Source organism: Gloeophyllum trabeum, assembly GCF_000344685.1.
Source record: "Gloeophyllum trabeum ATCC 11539 unplaced genomic scaffold GLOTRscaffold_00008, whole genome shotgun sequence".
In the NCBI taxonomy this organism is placed as follows: Eukaryota; Fungi; Basidiomycota; class Agaricomycetes; order Gloeophyllales; family Gloeophyllaceae; genus Gloeophyllum; species Gloeophyllum trabeum.
This window is the reverse complement of record NW_006920417.1, coordinates 1,607,990-1,628,221: the sequence shown is the minus strand read 5'-3', so window position 1 is coordinate 1,628,221 and position 20,232 is coordinate 1,607,990. Positions and strand designations below refer to the sequence as shown.

Sequence of the window (20,232 nt, the reverse complement as noted above, 5' to 3'; positions counted from 1 at the left end):
GGGTTATGGGATACTGCAGACTTATGGGTTTTTACTATCTACCATGTCGGTGGAAGCCAAAAACCTATGGGTTATTACAGGTTATGGGTTATGACAGGTATGGGTTAAGACAGAGTCGACTGTACACATATATGGTGCGAAGTGGCGCCGCAGGCCAGCTTCTAATACCACATATGGTAAGTCCCACGATCCCAGAGGCATTGTGACCAGTGACAAACCCCAGATTTCGTCTCACGACAGTCACGCCATATCCATGGGGGCTGAAAAGCTGTTGCATAGCCGAACATGCAAGCACCCAAAAATTGGTTTTTGACAGCGGGGGAAATTGAGCTGGGTATAATACCCGATCGAAATGGAAATGTGAGCCAAGCTTGCCGGCAGAGAGCACCTTATAACGAGCGCTGTGTAGTGCTGTGGACGACGGGGAGGGTTCATCGCAGCCTGGGCCTGCTTCGTCGTGTCTGGGTGAAGGAGCATAGCTATGAGCGTCTAGTGATGCCGCGGTCCGGCTCGGTCCAGTTATTGGCCCAAATTTCCGGACCTGGGACCGGACCCAAGGTCCAGTTTGGGTAAATGTCCGGACTGTGAACCTCAAAGAACCCGAAATGGTGTTGGGTCCGGTCAGGTTCGGGTTCGAACCCCCCAAAATTACCATATTTAGGTATGGTTCAGGCATTGTGGCCCCACCTGGACCTCATTTCAGGTTCGGTCCACCCCAAAGCCGAACCGCGGACCAGAACCTGGGTCTGGTCCGAGGTTCGAACCGGTTCTCCCAGGTTCAGGAACCGGACTGCGGCATCACTATGAGCATCACAACGTCGTTTCAGCTTTCAACACATGGTCAGCAACGGTTGCAGGACCTGATAATACCAATAGAAGGGATTATCGACACCCGACAAAAAGTGTATTTGGCGCATGAAATGGCCTAGTTGCTTCGGACCGTTTGACATAGGCCGGTTGGCCATGGGCACCTTCCGGACGAATATCCGAGGCCGGGAGGAAAATCCGGTGATATTGGCCCATTTCCACAGGACATTGATGAGTGGCATCTGTAAACAGCCTCTGGTACTATTATGAGGGGGTCCTTCAACTGTAGCGAAAGTCAGTATTTGAACAGTGGAAGGAACGAGTGGTATAGAGACCTGTCCGGCGCATTCTTCCGCTCCTCTTCAATCAAACGAGAAGCACATTATTCTAGATTCTCACCGCTCTCCATAACCCTTCCGCGTGTACTGATAGCAGTCTTGCACGGAATTCATCTCCAGAGGCCCAAGAGTACAGAGAACGCGTCCCCTGTCACGTATTCCATTCCTAAAGTCGCTGGGTGGATACCGCGGTACGCAGTTGAGTCTCAAGAGGGGACGTAAATTGCATGTAGGGGGGTATTGTGGCATGAGCTCGCAGAGATGACCTCACGTGGGAACGCGTTTCCCTTTTGTCTCACCTCCGTCCGAACCGTTCCCAAAGTGTCCGAGCAACGCCCGTCTGCAGCGGATCCGTAAGCTGATTGATGTCCATTCAGAACTGCTTATACACGACAGTCTCCGAGAGTTTCTGAGCTCCCCATAAATAATACAAAAGGGCTCTGAAGGCACGCAGCCATCCTAAGAATGTCATCGCACCAGTTTGGAATGAACATCCGCCAGCCGCACCACCTCCAGGAACGCGGGTACATCCCCATCGCGGACCATGCCTTGTAAGCTACACGTCTGTGTCAGAATTAACATATAAACTGAAGAGCACAGGATCGGTAACCTGAGGACAGCTGCTCTGGTGCGTCGTCTCTGAGATTTCGCGTCGTACACGGTACTGAAGCCGCGCAGGTCAGCTTAGATGGATCCAGTGAGCAGTGGCAATCCCAAGTCGCCGACGTCTAATCCATGTCATGTCTGCCAGTCGAGAGCTACTGCGTGCCGAACTTTGACTCGCCGTCGATCTTCGCGCGCATCCTGGACAAGGACAAGGGCGGCCACTTCTCCATCACGCCCACCGTGCCGTTCACCACCAAGCAGGCGTACCTCCCCTCCTCCAACGTCCTCCAGACAAAGTTCATGAACGACCAGGGCGTCGTCAGCGTCACCGGTCAGCCCTCCCATTCCCCTTACCTGTCTACTTGCCTCAGCTTCACCCAGACTTCCTCCCTCGCCAACGCGAACCGAGCACGAAACCCCTCCTCTTCTGGCTGGTCCGCCGCATCGAAGTCATCCGCGGCGCCCTCCCTTTGCAGCTCACCTGCGCGCCCGCCTTCAACTACGCGCGCGACACCCACACCACCGCCATCATCCCCGACACCTCCGTCCCCTACCCCGCGCAACAAAAGGCGCTCTTCCACTCCGCGGACCTAGACCTGGACCTGCGGTTCGTGGGAGAGAGCCTCGTGGAGGGCGTTCCCGAGCCGAGCGTGCAGCTGGAGCTGCTCGACCTCAGCGGGAAGGGGCACAAGGGCCCCGCGGTGCAGAGCACATTAACGCTCACAGAGGGGCAGGCGGTGACGTTCGTGCTGCGCGTGCCGCCGAAGGAGGGCGCGAAGGTGCCGGCGCCGAGCGTGCAGAGGGCGGAGGAGCTGGGGGTCAGCTTGCCGAGTGAGTCGATGGGCGCATGCGTGGTAATTCAGGCGGCTCATCTTCGCAGGTCTGATCGAGTCTGCGTCCCGCTTGAGGGCGCCTGACGACCCGCTCCTGACGAAGGTGCATAAACTCTCCCAGTCCGCTTCACCCTCCCCTAACCCCCTTCCCTCAGACCCTTGTCCAAAGGCTCCTAAATGTAAGCCACCCTTCCCCTCCCCGCCCGATCCTATCCCCACCCGTGCCCATGCCTAGGAAACCAACACCTACTGGAACACCTGGATCCGCGGGAGCACCTACACCGGCGCGTGGAAGGAGGCCGTGCACCGCTCCGCGCTCGCGCTCAAGCTCCTCATCTTCGAGCCGACCGGCGCGGTCGTCGCGAGCCCGACGTTCAGCCTGCCGGAGTACATCGGCGGGACGCGCAACTGGGATTACCGGTGCGTCTGCGTCCGCGTTCGTGTCGCGGCGCGGGACTGATGAGGGTGGGCAGGGCGTCGTGGATACGCGACGCGTCGTTCATACTGTATGCGCTGATGCGGCTCGGGTTCACGCAGGAGGCGAACGGTAGGCCCGCCCCCGTCCCTCGCAAAATGTACAACCCCACACCTTTCTTCTCCCAGCGTACATGGACTTCATATTCGATAGGATTCAGGACAAGAACCCCGACGGCAGCCTGCAGATCATGTACACCATCCACGGCGGGAAGGAGTTCCCCGAGGAGGAGCTGACGCACCTCGACGGGCATAAGGGGTCGAGACCTGTGCGGTGAGTGAATTCGCGGAATCATGGGTATCGGCGGGCCGGTGATGGGTTTCAAGGATCGGGAACGGCGCAATCGACCATGTGCAACTGGTATGACCTGCCCCTTCGCTCTACTAGTGAAGCCCGAATTGAAGCGCTTAAAGGATATCTACGGTGAACTGTGATTACCCTCGCTCTTGTAAGTGCTGCCGTCCGTCGCACTCCAGATCGTCCAGTGCTGACCAAGCCCTACCCGCAGCCTGTCCCGCGTCCGGGCTATGAGACTTACTGCTTTTCGTGGCTAGCATGGACTCGGTGTACCTGAGTCAGAAGGTGCGTGCGCCGACTTGTCCGAGCGCACACCTCTGTTAAAGTGGTGCGGGCAGTTCGGGCGGCCGCTGGTACGTCTATGGATGTCGCTGCAGCAAGGAACACGGTCTTGATCATCCTCGGATGCTTAGTCCTATGATACATGGTAAGAGGGACCGATAATGTTACTGCGTTGACGATGTACCAAGCTCCTGATGCGACTGATGTGTGTTTCTGGTACAGGGTCGGAGTGCGAGAGCTGTAAGCATTCCACCCGCCATGATTCCTGAGGATACCATACTAATGCACCTTCACAAAATGCCAGAGTAGATTGTACGCGAATATCATGCCATCCCTGATAACGTTCCGTGCCCTCATCCCGCACTGCCAGATGTGGTAGCCAACTACAACCGCCCTGACCTGTGAGTCCTCCCGTAAATACCAGACATTGCACTGTCCACTAAACTCAAGTCGGCAGGTCTATCTGGTTCGTCTGCATGCATGTCGAAGAGGCTAGCTTTGGTCCGGCTAATCCGCGGTCCACAGGGAAGTGAGGAACAGGATGCGGCACTTCACGGTAGGTGTGCGGATGCCGATGTCGACGCGGTGTTGCTGACTAGCGGATGTTTCTAGTATTCCAAGGTAAGAATCACGCGCGCGATTCCGACTGCGACTCCTGACACTGGCTCTACGCCTAGATCATGATGTGGTGCGTAGTCACGATTCATGCATTCTCTCTGTTTGTACTAACGGCTGGGAAGGGTCGCAATTGACAGAGGTATCTATTTGCTAGCCAACCACCTCACGCTGTTCACGTACTTATACTCTCCCAGGCTTGCGACTGGCCGACAAACGCTCGCTCCCGTGCCCGAACCGGCTGAAGTGGCTGACGGCGCGGGACGATCTCTACGAGCAGATCATGAAACATGCGTGGAACTCAGAGAAGAAGTTCTTCGCACAGAGCTACGAAGACAAGGACGTGCTCGACTCGGCGGTGCTCATCATGCCCCTTGTGTTTTTCTCCCCTGCTGTAAGTCGAAGTCATCCCTACCGGAATGGTAAGAGTGTGCTGATGCACTCGGGAATCCGCAGAGCGACCCGCGGTTCGTGAGCACTTTGAAGCAGATTTTAAAGACACCGGAACGCGGTGGCTTGACCTCGAACGTATGGCTCCTTCCAAGCTTGTACGCCCCGACTGGTTGAACAAAGCGCTTCGTTGACAGAATCTGGTATACCGGTACGATGTCACTAAGACCGACGACGGTGTCGGCGGCGAAGAGGGAACTTTCTGCTTGTGTACTCTCTGGTATGTTTGTTCTGTTAGCATCTTCGATCTCACTCACCAGGTATGTAGGTGCGTCGAAGCCCTGACGCGTGCCGGAGAGTATGACAAGTCGATGTTGGCGCGAGCTGTAGCGATGTTCGAGGTATGTTCGTCGTCCTTTTTACTGCCCGGTAAACATCTTTATGCCAATCGTACCAGGACTTCATTCAATACACAAACCACGTTGGGCTGTGCACCGAGGAGATCTCGGCTTCTGGAGAGGCCCTCGGGAACGCTGTGCAAGGCTTCACGTAGGTCGTCTCCTGAACGAGTCATTCGAGTTGCTCATTGTATACTTCGCAGCCATGTAACCCTCATCTCAGCCGCGTTCAACCTCTCGAGAGTTCAAGGTAGAGCTGCTTCTGGACAACCCGGACTTGGGAACTGAAGGTAGGACGCCAAGGCAATGAGGAGAATGTAGGCTGTTTTAGATACCAGTAGATGCCGTCTCGGAACAAAGTGCAACGGACTTGTGTACATCCCACCAAGATTGATACATTACGAAGGTGTATTACGAACAACATCAACTACTAATTCAGCCGTCTAAAGTGAAGCTACTTCGGAACTGTAGGGCCCCCAATCTCAGGCAGGTTACCGCCCAAGTTATCCGGGATAGCCAGGGTAGGGTCCGTCTGGCTCTTCAGCCGCCCGCCAAACAGTACAGGGCCGTGCTCGGCGCGGAAGTCCGCAATGCGCTTCTCGACCTCAGGGCGGAAGTGACGCATGAGACCTTGGACGGGCCATGCAGCAGCGTCACCCAGAGCACAGATCGTGCGGCCTTCAATTTGTTTTCTGGCGGATGGGCAATGTCAGAATCCGGAACGATGGTGCTCCTTTTGAGCGGGAACTCACGTAAGCTCGAGCAGCATGTCAATCTCCCGCTGGTGGCCTCTGCCCTCAACGAAGCGGTCCATCATGTTCATGAGCCATGTGGTGCCTTCTCTGCATGGCGTGCACTGCCCGCAGGATTCGTGCTTGTAGAACTGCAAGGGGTAATGCAGTCAGTGGGATGCTGTTTTGCACCGAACCAGTCCGGAACGTACGTGTGAGAAACGCGCGATAGCCTTAACAACGTCGGTGCTCTTATCCATGACGATGACAGCACCGGTACCGAGACCAGATTGGGCATCCTTTAGCGAGTCGTAGTCCATCCTAACGAAACGCTTAGCAAAGAACGACCAATGAGGATCACTGCACTCACAAGACCTCCTCGCACAAGTGCTTAGGGAGAATGGGAACCGAGCTACCACCGGGAACAATGCCCAGAAGGTTGTCCCACCCGCCGCGGACACCGCCGCAGTGCTTCTCGATGAGGTCCTTCAGGGGGATACTCATCTCCTCTTCGATGACACAGGGATTGTTGACGTGGCCGCTGATGCAGAACAGCTTCGTGCCCTCATTCCGCTTCCGCCCGAACCCAGCGAACCAGCTAGCGCCCCGCCTGCAGATTGTGGGCGCGACCGCGACCGTCTCGACGTTGGACACCGTCGTCGGGCACCCGAACAGTCCCACGTCGGCGGGGAACGGCGGCTTCAGGCGCGGCTTGCCCTGCTTGCCTTCGAGACTCTCGATAAGCGCCGTCTCCTCGCCGCAGATGTACGCGCCGGCCCCGCGGTGCACGTACACGTCGAACGCGTAGCCGGACCCGCACGCGTTCTTGCCGAGATACCCCGCTTTGTACGCCTCCGTGATGGCCTGCTGTACGTGCGACGCCTCCTGGTAGAACTCGCCGCGGATGTAGATGTACGCGGCCGTGGCGTTCATCGCGCGCCCCGCGATGAGGCAGCCCTCGATCAGCTTGTGCGGGTCGCCGCGCATAATCTCGCGGTCCTTGCATGTGCCCGGCTCGCCCTCGTCGGCGTTCACGACAAGGTATCGGGGTCTGGACAATATATTAGCAGAGCCGCGTGCACATGAGCGTGCTCTCACCTGGGATCCTTCTCCCAGCCCGGCTTGTTCATAAAGCTCCATTTCAGCCCGCTCGGGAAACCGGCCCCTCCTCGCCCACGTAGACCCGAATCTTTGATGGTCTGGATAATCCAGGAGTCCCCCTTCAACACAATGTCCTTCGTCCGATGCCAGTCGCCCCGGGCCTACTGCCTCTTCAGTCCCCAGACTCTGCCAATCCATAGTGCAGACGTACCATTGCGCCCTTGATACCGTGGTCATGTCTGCAGTACGCATTCTGGAAGATACGGTCCTGATCTTTGAGACCGCCGTAGTGCCTGACCGGTGTATCCTGTACCGTAGCGAACGACCGTCGAAGCTTGGCCCTGAAAGGCCGGGCGACACCTGATAAAGATGACATGAGGCGTTGATTTCGCACTTTCTAACGCAACGCACGGGTTGTGGGCGACGCCTTCAACATTGTCGACGACGTCGAGCAAGATGATTTGTGTTTCGTCACTGACAGCGGCGGCGGCTGCAGGTCGGAAAAGCGGAAGCGTTCGGAGATTACCGGCAGCCAATCAGACACAGCAGATTCTAAGCAAGTCGCCGGTGTTCAAATTCGTCCTTATTCCCCGCTATCCTAGTCCACGAGGATAATTATACAAGTTTGCCTCTAATACATCGGGCAACTTATAGGAAGGCGGTACCGTTTATTCAAGCTCCTTTATTCCGATTGAGCAGACTCCAGACATTGTATATATAGGACGGTGATTCTCCAGCAGAGACTCTCCGAGTCAGGATCGTCCAACGACGGTCAATTACCGCTGAATTTTGAATTTCTGAGGCAGAAGGATGCTGCTGATGCATAGCGTGGTAAGCTTAGCAGGATTGACCTAGCTATAGATGATAATGCAACTACAGAGAACGTGCATTACCGTTGCTGACTCGACTCCCTTATCGCGGCATGCATCTGCAAGGCTCCTCGGGCTGAACTTCTTCCGCATGTGTGCCAGCTTTTGTACTATTGACATTCTCTCCAGATGGATCCTTCTCGAACTGAAGATCCAATACAGCTCGCGCATTCAGGGGCGGAGCTGCTCGACCGATAGGTTGATTCGCCCGCAAATGGACGAACTTGAGCCCAGTGTGAACTGTACAGTTCACGGCGAGCTCCAAGCTTGTCCAGGGTCGCCATCCATCGCTGCACCTTCTCGTCTGAACCCCATGAGGAGCCGACTGATTTCGTGCTAGAGTGGACCCGTGCTCCTGCTTTCAAGATTAAGAGGAAGCCGAAGCGATCCAAGCATGGGACGAACAGTGCTATGTCTATCGCTGTTCCAGACCCTTGGCGTGTCCTGTGCAACTCCGATCGCGCAGGCTGTTTCTTAGTTCCCGGTCCATCCTGCAGCTAGCGCGCAATCTCTCCATCCCTCTTCGTCTTCACCCTCTACGTTAGACCTCATTTTCCTGGCTGTGCACTGCTGTCTCTGCCCAATGTTAGGTCTACGCCCGCCGAACTATCATCACACTCCACGCCGCTGCCATCATATCTAAGACTTGGATGCACTTTACTAGTGGATTGCAATTGTGATACCATTTCGAGCGCTCGTGCTTTATAGCATCTGACTACCTGTGATCTCAACTGGCTTATCTCTAATATCAGCTTGTCCTGGTACGGCCAATCCAGCTCTGAGGCAGTTTCTCCATGTGCTGGACCCCTCGCTCGCCTACACCAGCCCACGGCGCTGCCTCGACGACAGACGCTGCCCCGTCTTCAAAATTCCATGGCAACGGATATACACTTGTATACACTTGCCGTTATCAGCGTCTTCTGGATAACGTCTATTTCCGATACTTAGCGGGGCGTCAATCCAGTCCTTGACCTGGGATTGATAACGGACCTCGCCGCTTATTGTGACTACCATCCGGGGACCGGCGCCCACATCTAGATGTCTCAAATGCAAACCTTCCAATGCCTATGTTCATCGTATTGGATACTGGAAGATGTCCAGAGTGAACATCTCGCCTCCGACTAAATTTTGAGAGGCTTCCCTGGTCCTCGAGTGCTAAGAAGCAGTGGCGACGCCGACGGTCAGAAACTGTTCCCAATCAACTGGTCCTCCACCAAATCGATCCATCTGCCTGATGAACATTTCATTGACTGTGTCGATAAATAAGATGCAGGTAAAGCTTGCCTGTGCATCGCTCGACCTCCCGACATCATTACTTCTCCACGGTATTCGTGTGGAAGAGACCGATCCCATTACCGGCGAGGGATTCGCAGACATTTTTCGTGGCGTATATGGGCACAATATTGTCTGTGTGAAGCGCATACACATCTTCCCCAATAGTTCGATAAGCGGCCAAGTCCGGGTGAAGAAGGTATCGCTGACGTCTAGACCCACAATAAAGAAATACTACTAATATCACGAAATGCAGATGTTCTGCAGGGAAGCGCTTCTGTGGTGCAACCTTCGTCACCCTTATATCCTCCCATTTCTGGGACTCGATGTCGACTCTATCAAATCATAACCCACTGTCACGACTCTGTTTAATATCGCCTTGAATGCGTCATGGTGATGCATACCGCTATGTCCGCGCGCATGAGGTATCACTTGCGGATACCACCAGATTGGTGTGTGGCGTTAAATATCATACCTCCTCCTTCCAGCGCGTTAATCTCTCATGATAGCTATTCGAGGTATCGCAAGGCCTGGAATATCTGCATTGCCATAATATAGTACACGGCGATCTGCGAGGTGTATGTAGTCCACTTCGGCGAGGCTGGGATTAACCTTGACATTATAAGCAGGGCAACGTTCTGATTGATGATGCCTCACATGCACGCTTCGCAGACTTTGGTCTATCGCGTTTCTCGGAGGCCACGAAAGGGGCGTACACCACAGCCACGAGAGAGGGCTCCACGCGATGGACGGCACCTGAGCTGTTCCCTGACTCGGACGAGGATGAAGGCGAGGGGCCTTGTATCAGAAGAACCCGGCAGACCGACGTGTATGTTTATGGCTGCTTGTGTCTCGAGGTGCGTTTTGTGCACGTATCCCTTGCCTGTTCCCGTCTGACTTAACTTGCAGCTATACACCAAGGAGGTGTCATTTCATACGATCGATGAATATAGGGCGGTTAGCAGAGTCCTGCGGGGAGAGCGCCCCGGGAGACCAGAGAGAATAATCGATGACGCCCTCTGGGAATCGATACAGAGGTGTTGGAGATCCACGCCCTCCGATAGACCTCCAATATCGGAGATAGTTTCGAATATGCCCCGGGCTTTTGGGAAAGAGGTACCACTAATATTCCTAGGTGATACTGGTGAGCAACATGCTTGACACGTACCATAGGCTGTTAATTGGAGCACCAAAGCTCAGCAACGCAATTCCTCAGCTGATCCACTAGATCTCCCAGCGGGCGCACCAACCATAGTCTACGCCCTAGAGGTCATATTGTATTGTATTGCATTAGAGTGATGAATTCGAAGTTCCTGCACATCCGAGTAGAGTTAAACATGACTCATGAATTTATTATCCAGTATAATGCGCGCAGACGAGCAGACGTATATGCCGCGGATCGTGTCGCAAGTCTCACCAATGCACTTCACTTATCTGCGAATTTGCTTCACAACGACGGGCAACACGCCTACAGAAACGATGACCAACCGAAGTGCACCACGAATGGAGCGACGTACCTCCTGTAGGTAGCTTGTACCGCTCCCTCCCTATCGCACTCAAGAGTCCATTTATCCATCCGCTATGCGATGTGATAGAGACTAGCCCTAAGCAGCCCTCAGCGGATCAGCGGAAGTCGGACCAAGGAAAAGGCTCGGAGAAGCCACGAACATCTATCATCCTGATCGAAAATGGTATCCAATACCATCCTCGCGCGCTCAGCAACATGCGCTTCCGCCTCCCTCTCCTCCGTCCACAGCGCATCTTCCTCGCTGAACCCAGTTTCGACTCGGAACTTCGGAAACGCGTGGCGGATGTACGAGAGAGGGCGGCGCTTGTCGCACGTGTGCTCGCCGTAGTGCTCGCGTATATTCTATAGATACAGGTGTCCTCAGGGCCATCTCAGCGACAGGGAAAGGGGTATCATACTTCGAGGATGAGTGTATCCCGCTCATCACCGAACGTCCCCACGAGCGTCTGCAGAGCGCGCGTCATCGGGCTGCTGTACAGAGTATCTGGGATAGGGAAGCCGGCCTCTACTTCGGCGTCGAGCAAGGCCTTGACGAGGGCGGCTTGGGATTGTCCGAGGGGAGTAAGTTCCGGGTCGGCTATAAGAGCAAAGTGATCGAGTGTTGGTACGTCGGGGTGGAGGAAAGGTCGCTTACGGCCCCACACTATCTCTCCGTCGCCGTCGAGTTTGGACCAGTAACTGTGGCAGTGATGTAGACCGTGAGCAGCGTGGGCGAGTGACCCAGGAAAGAATGGCTTACTCGTCCCAGGCCTAAGAGTGCCATTTATTTGGTGCTACGCGCATATATGGACAACCTCACATACTTTCGTTCCGTACTTTGCTTCCGCGACGTTATCTTCAGAGTCTGGAGTTAGAAGAGAGGAGTCACAACGGGAGGAAAATAACGGCATACGCCACCCCTCCCCATGTCTCCCGAGTATGAACGCCTTGTACGATGTCCCTTCCCCGGCATCTGCGTTGAGCTTCGTAACGGCAGCCTCGAACTTCGTCCAGCGGTCTGGCGACTCATCTATGAGACCGAACCTGGGGGGCGTCTACACGCAATCAGCCGTATGCTACTCAGAGTGTGGAAACGAAAGGAAGGGCGGGAAGCGTAGATTCCGGATCGGGGGCGGCCGCATTCCAAGTATCGTGTAGTACGCGGTGGGCGCATGAATGTGGCGTAAGTGCGAGGGACGTGGCACTCACAGCTCCAATGATCTCTGGATTGCAACTTGGACCGTCTTGGAGAAAGAACCCGGGAACAGCCTATGTGATGCAGAGAGAGTATCAGCGTTCGCTCGAAACGGGGTTCCATTTGAGCAACTTACTTCATATGTCGCGTTTACCATGGCTGCTTGGTGCTAGTCTGGTGCCAGCGTCGTGCTTCTTACTAGTAGAGCAAGCAAACTGCAAGTTATGCCTCGAGCTCAATCCTTCAGTTGCCGCACTGCGAAGTGCAGACCTCGATTAGGGTCGAAAAGGAAGAGAAGAGCTCTGAGACGCTTCCGATAAGTCTATGAGATAGTACTGTACGCGCCACAATTGTAATTGGCAATTGTCAGTGATTGTTTAGTCTGAATCCATGCCCAAATTTGAATCTGTGCTTCAATATTACAATCCCGAGTGTCCCCCCATATTATTGGGGGGCCACACTCGATATTGAAGCAGCAACTTGAAGTAAATGTGTTTTTGTCCTGCCTTGCCTCGCCCGCGCCGTCGGTGCTGTCTGCCCCCACGTACCCGACTCCGAACTCGCAGTAAATACGGGAAGGCGCTCAGGCTCGAGTATTGAATGCAAGACATTATTCGCTAATCCTAACCCTAACAACATTCGAGTTCCAATCTGTGCGGCTTCAACACCACCGGGCACGTTGCTGATGCTGCTCATCGTCGCCACGCCTGAGCGGGATACGGGAAATTATCAATCTTCATTGGAGATACGGGACTAGCCATTAGGTTGCGCCATGTCTTTCATAGAGAAGCATAAACAGCTGGGACATACGTGTACATCAATGACATTCGCAGTTCTACCGTCTGGCTGGGGAAACTGGCGCGCAGTCCAAGCCCCGGTACCATGCAAGTGTCGTGCTTCGGACTACTAGTGACCATGACATTGACAGTTGCGTGGTGCGGAGGTACGCGGGACAACGGCCGACTGCTCTGTTCCGCCCAGCGGGACGTAAGGTAACACAATCCAGGGTATTACAAAATCCATGCACAATCAAGACTCACATACGCAGACCTCGCCCGATTACCCAACCAGACTCGGCGCTACTTCTACGATGCATCCCTGGCCATAGGCCAGTCCGCGCTCTCCGAGCCGCGAGTCTGCGCAGAGCACCTGCCCACTTGGCGGTCATCTCCTCGACGATCAGGAACACAGAACGGCGCGCCTGCCCATTCACGCAGTGTCGACCGTAACAGACTTTAGCGTTCCGTGGATTCGCCGGTGTCCCGTGATTGCTTTCAGCGCTTCAACATACACATACATAATCACGAAGGCCTCACCACATAGCACGCACTGGAAACGTATACCCGGGTCCAAATCCAGGGATACGCGTTATGCAGCACAAGCTGAATCTAAGGGAGGCAAGACATTTGCCAGTACCAGGAGGTTGGCCGGCATCCCGCGAAGACTCTGAGCAATGAGCGTCGAGCGAGTCGCATCCAATTGCAGGCAGTGTCGAATTTCAGACCTTCCGCAATAATACCCGCACCCAATCCGAGCGCACGCCGAGTCCCGATCCCCATCCTGTCCCGATCCAACCTCCACCCCCGGTAGCAATATCTTGCCTCAAGCCTGTGCTGCACGATATATGATCTTTGACGACTAGAAGACGTTGAATGAACACCTGAAAATTCAACTGGCCGAGAAAGAGACGCAGACTCGGAGAGCTCTAGTGGGGAAGCCCCATTGGGCAGTGGAGAACGTACGGGGACCGAGCTACGCTGGCGCGGCTGGCGCACACCAGAGACGTGTTCTTGTCGGTACCCGGTGTGTTGCCGAAGGCAGAGCACCCGCGCCATCCCGCCTTGGCTGGCCCCTTGTGAATATGCGTGCAATGGTTTGCCACTGGGGACCGTCACGCAGTATCAAGCCGTCCCCGTCTTTCCATAAAGTCCGCACTCTTGGCCCAATTCGTCTCCCCCTGATGAGGACGTCCAGCCAAATACTAGTGCTCGCATCACGGACTTCACCGAGTCACTTGGGTGCAGCGTCGGTCCGAGGAAAGCGGATGGGTCTGCTCGATAACAACCTAGAGAAACGCTAGCCGATAAATGAGCAGTGCACAGTGGCACTGAATGTCGCAAGTCGAGAGCGCAAGTCCAAGAAGCCACATCTGGAGCCCGGCATTGCTTGATGTCGAAGAAGCAGTGACCGCCAAAGACCCAGTCGTGTCCACAGACATTTGTCAGGGCTAAGCAGCAATGAGATAATCCGGTGGTCGAGGAAGAAGAGTGGGGTCGCTGACGGCATGCTTTATTGTATCCACAATGCTGGTGTCGATCACGGCAGGAAGTGCTAAGAACAAGAGCGCTGTGTACTGACTGATGCGGCGCAAGTTCGACCAGCAAGGATCCGGCGACATGATATATGTGATACACATATGCATCACTGGTATCGATGGGGCATGGCCAGCGTCATGAGGGCTTCCCCAACTATAAGTACCCTCTACCGGTCCGTCGCCTCGTATGGTGACTCGCATTGCCCCGTCGCCTGCGAAGGCGAGGATGAAGCATTCTTGTGGTTGGACCTACTAGCGTGCGTGACGAGCGGTACGTCGCCACCCCGTTACTCAGCTCTTCGCTACGACCATTACAGCGACGTTGCCATATCTGACTCCCGACGATCCCACGAGCAACTATCATCCAAAAGTGTTCGGGGATCGCAGTGAGAGGGGGAGCCTGGCGGGACCGAGGGACGAGTTGTGGATATCCACGGCGAGGCAGGAGCAAGAGTCCAGGGCCCCGATATTTCAGGACCCCGAGCCCCGAGGTTCCGACGCTGATTGGATACCGGAACGATAGTACGAGGCATCGCGAGATGAAAAGAGCGTGTCATAATCCGGAGGCATGTGAGATAAGATATCACCATCCCCAGGAGATCGCCCGAGTAGAAATACCGAATATCGAATGCAGAGTGTCGTCGTGTAGAGCGTTGGCGTCACGAGTGCGGAGGCGGGCGACCGTGCAGCAATGTGGCCAGGCTTCGCTGTCTGAGGGAAGGTTAAAGCTAGAGTGGTGAGAGCTGTGAAGCGTGGCAAGCGGGGACGAGGCGAGGCAGTGGCAGGGAATAGAGTTGTGATTCCAATCGGACCCGCGGGAGTACTGCAGGCAAAGGTGGCACTGGATGCGGGGATCTTCTGTCGGCCTGGGCAGCGATATGTCCGCGTAAGGAAGAGCACAGGATTCAGACGGCGTCGAGGCTCGAAGGAGGTCCGAATAGCATCCGAGGCGAGCAAAGCGTCCCAGGCCCGCAACGTGCACGCGCGACAGGCCATCACGCACTTTGTAATCCAACACCAGGCAGTGGGTCCGCTAGGTCCGCACCCGTCGACAGGGCAAAGTCATTTCGGGCGCAATCTATATGTAGAGCAGGATCAGGAATCCAGCTCTGGCCAAGCCGTTAGGAACGATCAGGATCAGCCAGTTGGAAAGCGCTCGGAGAATCGACGATCAGGAAGGGGGCGAGGGCAGCGCTCGTGTGGCAGGTGCACTTGCCATCTCGCGCGCGCAGCTGGCGGTGCCTATCGCTGATGTGCTGGATTGGCAGCGACACGGTCGGTCGTCTCACTCATCGCGTATGGCAGCCGCGTCTCTCCTCCAGGGCGTAGGTAAACCCTTGCTACCCGCGCGGAGTGCGGCAGGAGGAGCAGGCGCACCGTTGCCCCAGGCTCGTCACCAGCCGTGGTGCCACAGGGCGGGCCCTTGCGGGGGCCACGGACCTCGATCTGGACCCGCGGGACCGACGAGGCATGACGTTTTCCGAATGCGGTAAGAGGCGTGCCCCACCAAACACCACTCGCCTAGATCGAGGGACGGTCGATGGCTCCCGTGCACGGGCGAGTACTTGTACTCGCCGCCGCTGCTGTATTTTCGCCGCAACTCCGCCTCTACTCCTGCTCTAACGAACAAAACCAATGTCGACAGTCAAGCAATACCCATCGTCCTCCGCGTCCTCTTCCTCGTCGTCCTCGCCCCGCCCCGCCCGCCCCAAGGCGGCGCTGCATCTCAAGCTCGCGCCCGAGACGCAGCCCCCCGCGCGCGCGCCGTCGATGATCAACTTCGACGGGCTCTCGCCCGAGGTCATGGAGGCGATGTGCACGCCCATGCACCTCATCCTCCCGCCCGCCTCGCTCCCCGCCTCCCCCACCTCGCCGCCGCCCTCCCTCTCGCGCACCCAGTCTACTCACTCCTCCGCCGCCCTCCACCGCGCGCCCTCGAGCCATCCCACACATCAGCACAGACACACCGGCGCGCTGTACCTCGGCTCGCTCGCCGCGTCGATCGACAAGGAGCTGCTCCGCACGCACCGCATCTCCTACCTCGTGCAGGTGCTCGACGCGCCGTGGCTGCCCAGCCCGTTCGACGGCATCCGCTGCCACCGCATCGACATCCTCGACCTCCCCGGCGCGGACCTCAAGAGCCACCTCGCGGAGGCGTGCGACGTGATCGACGGCGCGATCGCGCGCGGGGAGAACGTGCTCGTGCATTGCCAGCAGGTGGGTGTTTCGCTTTCTTTCTTTCTTTCTTTCTTCCCTTTCCTCCCCACCCCGCCTCGTTCTGCGCGGGATCCCCGTCTGCGAAAGCGCCCCTTATCGCGTCGCGCGTGTGTGACAAAGATCTGCGATGCCGTTACTCGAGATCCGATCTCGTGCCTTTCCCGCCTGCGTGCTGATGGGACCCGGGATTCCGGCGCAGCGTTCACACTCTATTCTCCACCGTACTGACTCCTCTCCAGGGCGTATCACGCTCCGCGGCGATAGTCATCGCCTACCTCATCTCCCGGCACAACATGTCCTTCGACGCCGCGCACGAGCTCGTGCGCAAAAAGCGGCCCTGCATCAAGCCCAACGCGGGCTTCGTGAGCTGCCTGCGCGAGTGGGAGGGCATGTGGCGCAGGCGGGGCGTCCCGCACAACTCGTCCGTCAACACCCAGGCGGTGCAGAGCAGCGGCGCGCACGGGTCGGGGTACGCGCAGCCGAGTAGCTACGGATCGGGCGACGCGCCGCAGCGGCAGCCGATGCGCCGCACGATGAGCTCGCGATGACCGCGCCCGCGACGCCATGTACCCGGGGAGGAGGCGAGGTGCAATACACGTTGAAACAAAAACAGATCGGTTTGGTTCCGGTTCCCCCGTTGGATTTTCCTTATTCTGCTGGGACTTTGTCGCGTCGTGTGTTCCTCTTGGTATCGTATTAGTCCCAGACCTCCTCCCTGCCTCCCCTCCCGCCTTGCACCGTCCTTCTCCTTGCTTGACGCTCAGGTCTCTCGGCGCCCTCCCGGTCCAGGTCTCGGACTCATCGCGCTCTCCTGGCCGCACCGCCCATCACAAATGCAGGCGCGTCGAAGCACCCTCCATGCTTCGGTGTCTGTCATTTTACGTCCCCCCTCCCCCCGGCGGATCGCGTACCTCCGGCACGTCCGCCCCCGCGCTTCTCGCCCCCGCAGCTCCACATCGCTCACACCTCACACCACCGCACCACTCCTGCTTCGCTTCTGTGCACGTACATGTACACTCCACTGCCTAATGGACCTTGGTTACGTCGGAGACAAAGATAAAGAGGAATCGGGATATATGTCGAGTACTGCATAGTCTGGGTATACATACAGCTCTAGGGTATTATGTCGGGGTTTATGACGGACATGCATGTGTATAGTACTTGTACAAGCCGAATTTGTCAATGTATACGTATTAGCGGGTTATCTAAAGGTGCATTCTGCCGGCTGTGGATCCAGCTTCTGAACGATTCGAGCCTTTCGAGCTGCGTTCGTTGGAGAGCTCTGCGTGAGTATTCCATCGCTTTGACGGAGTGCTCGGCTCCCCGCCCTTGCGTGCTCCCGGCTGGCAATTGTGCGCCCAGGGTCACAATAGAGTGTATCTGCCCGTGCTGGAGTATATACCAGTGGATTAGTCGCTGACGCAATTTTGCATAGCGGGAGGCCCCAATGCAAATTTGCATCAGGATCGGCTAATCCAGGATTAGCGAGCTGTGGTATATACCCCAGCAGATACACTCTCACTGTCCACGGGTTTCAGCGTCGCATTCAAACCGAGAGAGTACTGACCGGGTCCAAGTATAACGCAAGTCCACCAGTCGAGTGGCTAGCCAATCAGGCCGCTTCCTGATCCCGGCCCGATCACCAATCCCGTCCTCCCGAAGACTATCTACCGCACGCAGGTGACCCCGCGCTGACCCAGCACCGCTCTTCTTATAGCACGCTCGTATAAACCAATGTAGCAGACAACGGTACCCCTCCAGCCTTTGCGGGGAGCGCGTTCCCACCACACGACCATGCCAGAGTGGACGCACCTCATCCGCTTCGTCGCCGCGGACGACGGCAAGACGTACTTTGGCCCGCTGGCGGAGGACAGGATCTTCGTCGGCCAGCTGGTCGACACGGCGCCGGACGCGCTGCGGCGCCTCGGGCCCGGCGCGCAGGCGTACGTGGTGACGGGCGACCCGCTCGGCGCGCACACGCTCACGCGCGACACGAAGACGGTCGGGGCGATCCTGGCGCCGCTCGCCCGCGCGCAGGTGCCGCTCATCAAGTGCGTCGGGCTGAACTACGCGAAACACGGTGCGTGGAATGTTGGCCGGGCGGGAGGCGAGCGGGCTGCTGATGCCGGTGGGCGGGCGCGCAGCGGCGGAGGGCAAGTTCGCGGTCTCGGACTGGCCGACGATGTTCATCAAGCCGCGCACGTCGCTCGCGGGGCCCGCGGACATCCCCATCCCGAAATGCGTGCAGGACAAGACGCTCGACTTGTAAGTGGCCCCCGCCCCCCTCCCCTCGAACCCTTTCTTACCATACATATCATAGTGAGGCGGAATTATGCTTCGTAATCGCGAAGGACTGCCGCGACGTCCCGCTGGGCGCGCCGGACTGGGAGCAGTACGTCGCGGGGTACACGATCGGGAACGACCTCAGCTGGCGCCGCGCGCAGCTCGACCCGAAGCTCAGCGGCTCGCAGATATGCATGGGCAAGGGCCCGGACAACTTCGCGCCCATCGGGCCTGTGCTCGTTTCTGCAAAGGTAGGCGCGCTGTCGGTGGGACTGGTGGTGGGCTGATGTGTGGTATAGGCGATCGACGCGTCGGACCTCGCGATCTCGCTCCGCGTGAACGGGAAGACGATGCAGGACTCGCGGACGTCGGATTTGATCCACAAGATCCCGGATATTATCTCGCGTTTCAGCCAGGGCACGACGCTCGAGAGGGGGACGGTCATCATGACTGGTACTCCCGAAGGTTAGCTGCTATCTATCCCCATGTAGAACGATGACTGATTATTGTATAAAGGTGTGGGCTGCCTGCGCAACCCACCGGTGTACCTCGACCATGGAGACAAGGTCGAGATCGAGATTGAGGGCCTCGGGATTCTGAGGCACGGGATTCACTACGAGTGATCATGATCAGATTCCCTATGCGGAGTCGCGGAATAAGCTGGCAAACCCTGGTCGCATTGTGGAATTGGATGGAAGTTATCAATCATGTATATCTATCTCTTGAGAAGTGGTTGAGTAGTCATATATATGGCCGACTTGAAAGATATATCATCATGGTGGAAGGACTCTTTGACAATCGCCGAACTTGGAACAACATATCCTGCTTTGGGCGAGGGCGGTTCCCGGGCCGGTTCGAGGACGATCTCTTCAGGCTGTCGCATCTCGGAAGCATCTTGAGCTCTCGTCTTCCTCCATGATATCTTTTCATTCGAACTGAATGCTCCAGGACCCCTGATAATAGGTATCAAGGCTTTGTGGAAACGCGGACAAATCAAGCCAAGTTAGACCTCACCAGGCCTTATTTTTCGCGGACAGAAAGGCCCAAAAACGGGTGCACGTCTGATTTTCTTTGCGGACATATATACCATGCGCTATCGATGCCATATGCTTGTGCGGACATTTATAGTCTCGTGGTTCAGGGGTTACCGCTTGACCCATGTACGATTGGTTGATTCCTGGATACTAGGTTCGATTCTCCATGTAGGCATGAGTTTTCAACTTTTTCTCTATACGATGGATGTGGCCATTGTGGGTCCCTATCCCATCTCATAGTAGACTATGTCTATCCAGCATTTATTAAGTTATTGTAGTTCACATACTAGAAACATGACTGTTTCTATTTAACGAGTTCCATCTCGAATCGGAGATGGCGGAGTTGGCTCCCGCAGTGGAAGAACTGGCAAAATTCCGCCGCAAACGCAAGGCGGCGAGCGGTGTGGACATGATTTCTGACGGTGAATAGAGTGGTGCTATAGATATACATTACTAGAAGAGCAAAATTGATACATTTTAATGCCTTATCCTACAGCGCGGACAAAGGTCTTGTAAGCAGAGCCCTGATCAGAATCGCGGACATTTTCGGCCAAAATCTGCTCAGGCCACATTTTTCGCGGACAAAACGGCACCAAATCCGGAAATTTGGCGCGGACAAAAAGGTCGGATTCTCAGGATTTAAAATAAAGCCTTGATACCTATTATCA

The 20,232-nt window shown here is 56.3% G+C and overlaps 6 protein-coding genes across 6 annotated transcripts; 4 read left to right on the top strand and 2 right to left on the bottom strand.

The window, feature by feature from the left end:
• Positions 1–1,518: 1,518 nt before the first annotated feature.
• On the top strand, positions 1,519–5,329 carry GLOTRDRAFT_139368 (glycoside hydrolase family 15 protein; the record flags this gene model as incomplete). The annotated part of the gene is made up of 27 exons (XM_007868946.1): positions 1,519–1,696; positions 1,746–1,773; positions 1,824–1,842; positions 1,897–2,082; positions 2,133–2,582; positions 2,632–2,687; positions 2,740–2,763; positions 2,820–3,004; positions 3,058–3,131; positions 3,188–3,332; positions 3,614–3,641; positions 3,695–3,709; positions 3,770–3,783; positions 3,861–3,878; positions 3,943–3,950; positions 4,009–4,039; positions 4,096–4,104; positions 4,164–4,194; positions 4,251–4,259; positions 4,316–4,326; positions 4,379–4,395; positions 4,451–4,647; positions 4,710–4,781; positions 4,841–4,923; positions 4,972–5,044; positions 5,101–5,192; positions 5,245–5,329. The coding sequence occupies exons 1-27, from the start codon at positions 1,611–1,613 to the stop codon at positions 5,327–5,329; spliced, it is 2,046 nt and encodes a 681-aa protein (XP_007867137.1). The 5' UTR covers positions 1,519–1,610.
• GLOTRDRAFT_100387 (NADH-ubiquinone oxidoreductase) lies at positions 2,487–7,336 on the bottom strand. Its single transcript, XM_007868945.1, has 31 exons — positions 7,285–7,336; positions 7,085–7,233; positions 6,874–7,034; positions 6,143–6,826; positions 5,985–6,093; positions 5,794–5,924; positions 5,245–5,733; positions 5,101–5,192; positions 4,972–5,044; positions 4,841–4,923; positions 4,710–4,781; positions 4,451–4,647; positions 4,379–4,395; positions 4,316–4,326; positions 4,251–4,259; positions 4,164–4,194; positions 4,096–4,104; positions 4,009–4,039; positions 3,943–3,950; positions 3,861–3,878; positions 3,770–3,783; positions 3,695–3,709; positions 3,614–3,641; positions 3,473–3,489; positions 3,386–3,419; positions 3,188–3,332; positions 3,058–3,131; positions 2,820–3,004; positions 2,740–2,763; positions 2,632–2,687; positions 2,487–2,582 (listed from the first exon to the last, which is right to left on the bottom strand). Exons 1-7 carry the CDS (start codon positions 7,307–7,309, stop codon positions 5,496–5,498), a joined length of 1,497 nt encoding a protein of 498 aa, XP_007867136.1. The 5' UTR covers positions 7,310–7,336; the 3' UTR covers positions 2,487–2,582; positions 2,632–2,687; positions 2,740–2,763; positions 2,820–3,004; positions 3,058–3,131; positions 3,188–3,332; positions 3,386–3,419; positions 3,473–3,489; positions 3,614–3,641; positions 3,695–3,709; positions 3,770–3,783; positions 3,861–3,878; positions 3,943–3,950; positions 4,009–4,039; positions 4,096–4,104; positions 4,164–4,194; positions 4,251–4,259; positions 4,316–4,326; positions 4,379–4,395; positions 4,451–4,647; positions 4,710–4,781; positions 4,841–4,923; positions 4,972–5,044; positions 5,101–5,192; positions 5,245–5,495.
• A 2,187-nt stretch (positions 7,337–9,523) lies between these two features.
• GLOTRDRAFT_42833 (kinase-like protein) lies at positions 9,524–9,916 on the top strand (the record flags this gene model as incomplete). Its single annotated transcript, XM_007868454.1, has 2 exons — positions 9,524–9,592; positions 9,644–9,916. Coding segments are annotated over 2 exons (342 nt in total), but the record flags the coding sequence as incomplete, so codon positions are not given.
• A 356-nt stretch (positions 9,917–10,272) lies between these two features.
• GLOTRDRAFT_77727 (phosphoglycerate mutase-like protein) lies at positions 10,273–12,020 on the bottom strand. The gene is made up of 10 exons (XM_007868944.1): positions 11,853–12,020; positions 11,731–11,790; positions 11,435–11,576; positions 11,346–11,377; positions 11,282–11,292; positions 11,177–11,220; positions 10,941–11,119; positions 10,683–10,884; positions 10,532–10,618; positions 10,273–10,482 (listed from the first exon to the last, which is right to left on the bottom strand). The coding sequence occupies exons 1-10, from the start codon at positions 11,871–11,873 to the stop codon at positions 10,445–10,447; spliced, it is 816 nt and encodes a 271-aa protein (XP_007867135.1). The 5' UTR covers positions 11,874–12,020; the 3' UTR covers positions 10,273–10,444.
• Positions 12,021–15,800: 3,780 nt separating this feature from the next.
• Positions 15,801–16,795, top strand: GLOTRDRAFT_106499 (phosphotyrosine protein phosphatase II; the record flags this gene model as incomplete). The annotated part of the gene is made up of 4 exons (XM_007868943.1): positions 15,801–15,901; positions 15,992–16,247; positions 16,487–16,654; positions 16,685–16,795. 4 exons carry the CDS (start codon positions 15,801–15,803, stop codon positions 16,793–16,795), a joined length of 636 nt encoding a protein of 211 aa, XP_007867134.1.
• Positions 16,796–18,041: 1,246 nt separating this feature from the next.
• Positions 18,042–19,312, top strand: GLOTRDRAFT_77723 (fumarylacetoacetate hydrolase; the record flags this gene model as incomplete). Its single annotated transcript, XM_007868942.1, has 5 exons — positions 18,042–18,327; positions 18,392–18,512; positions 18,568–18,781; positions 18,830–18,995; positions 19,047–19,312. 5 exons carry the CDS (start codon positions 18,042–18,044, stop codon positions 19,151–19,153), a joined length of 894 nt encoding a protein of 297 aa, XP_007867133.1. The 3' UTR covers positions 19,154–19,312.
• Between the last annotated feature and the right edge of the window lie 920 nt (positions 19,313–20,232).

Coding starts and splice junctions, on each gene's coding strand:
- GLOTRDRAFT_100387 (XM_007868945.1), bottom strand. CDS start 7,309: ATGTTGAAGGCGTCGCCCACAACCC. Junction 6,827..6,873: donor CCGGGCTGGGAGAAGGATCC/CAGGTGAGAGCA, acceptor TAATATATTGTC/CAGACCCCGATACCTTGTCG. Junction 6,094..6,142: donor CACTTGTGCGAGGAGGTCTT/GTGAGTGCAGTG, acceptor GCGTTTCGTTAG/GATGGACTACGACTCGCTAA.
- GLOTRDRAFT_77727 (XM_007868944.1), bottom strand. CDS start 11,873: ATGGTAAACGCGACATATGAA. Junction 11,120..11,176: donor CGGAGAGATAGTGTGGGGCC/GTAAGCGACCTT, acceptor TTGCTCTTATAG/CCGACCCGGAACTTACTCCC. Junction 10,483..10,531: donor GTACAAGCTACCTACAGGAG/GTACGTCGCTCC, acceptor TCGTTTCTGTAG/GCGTGTTGCCCGTCGTTGTG.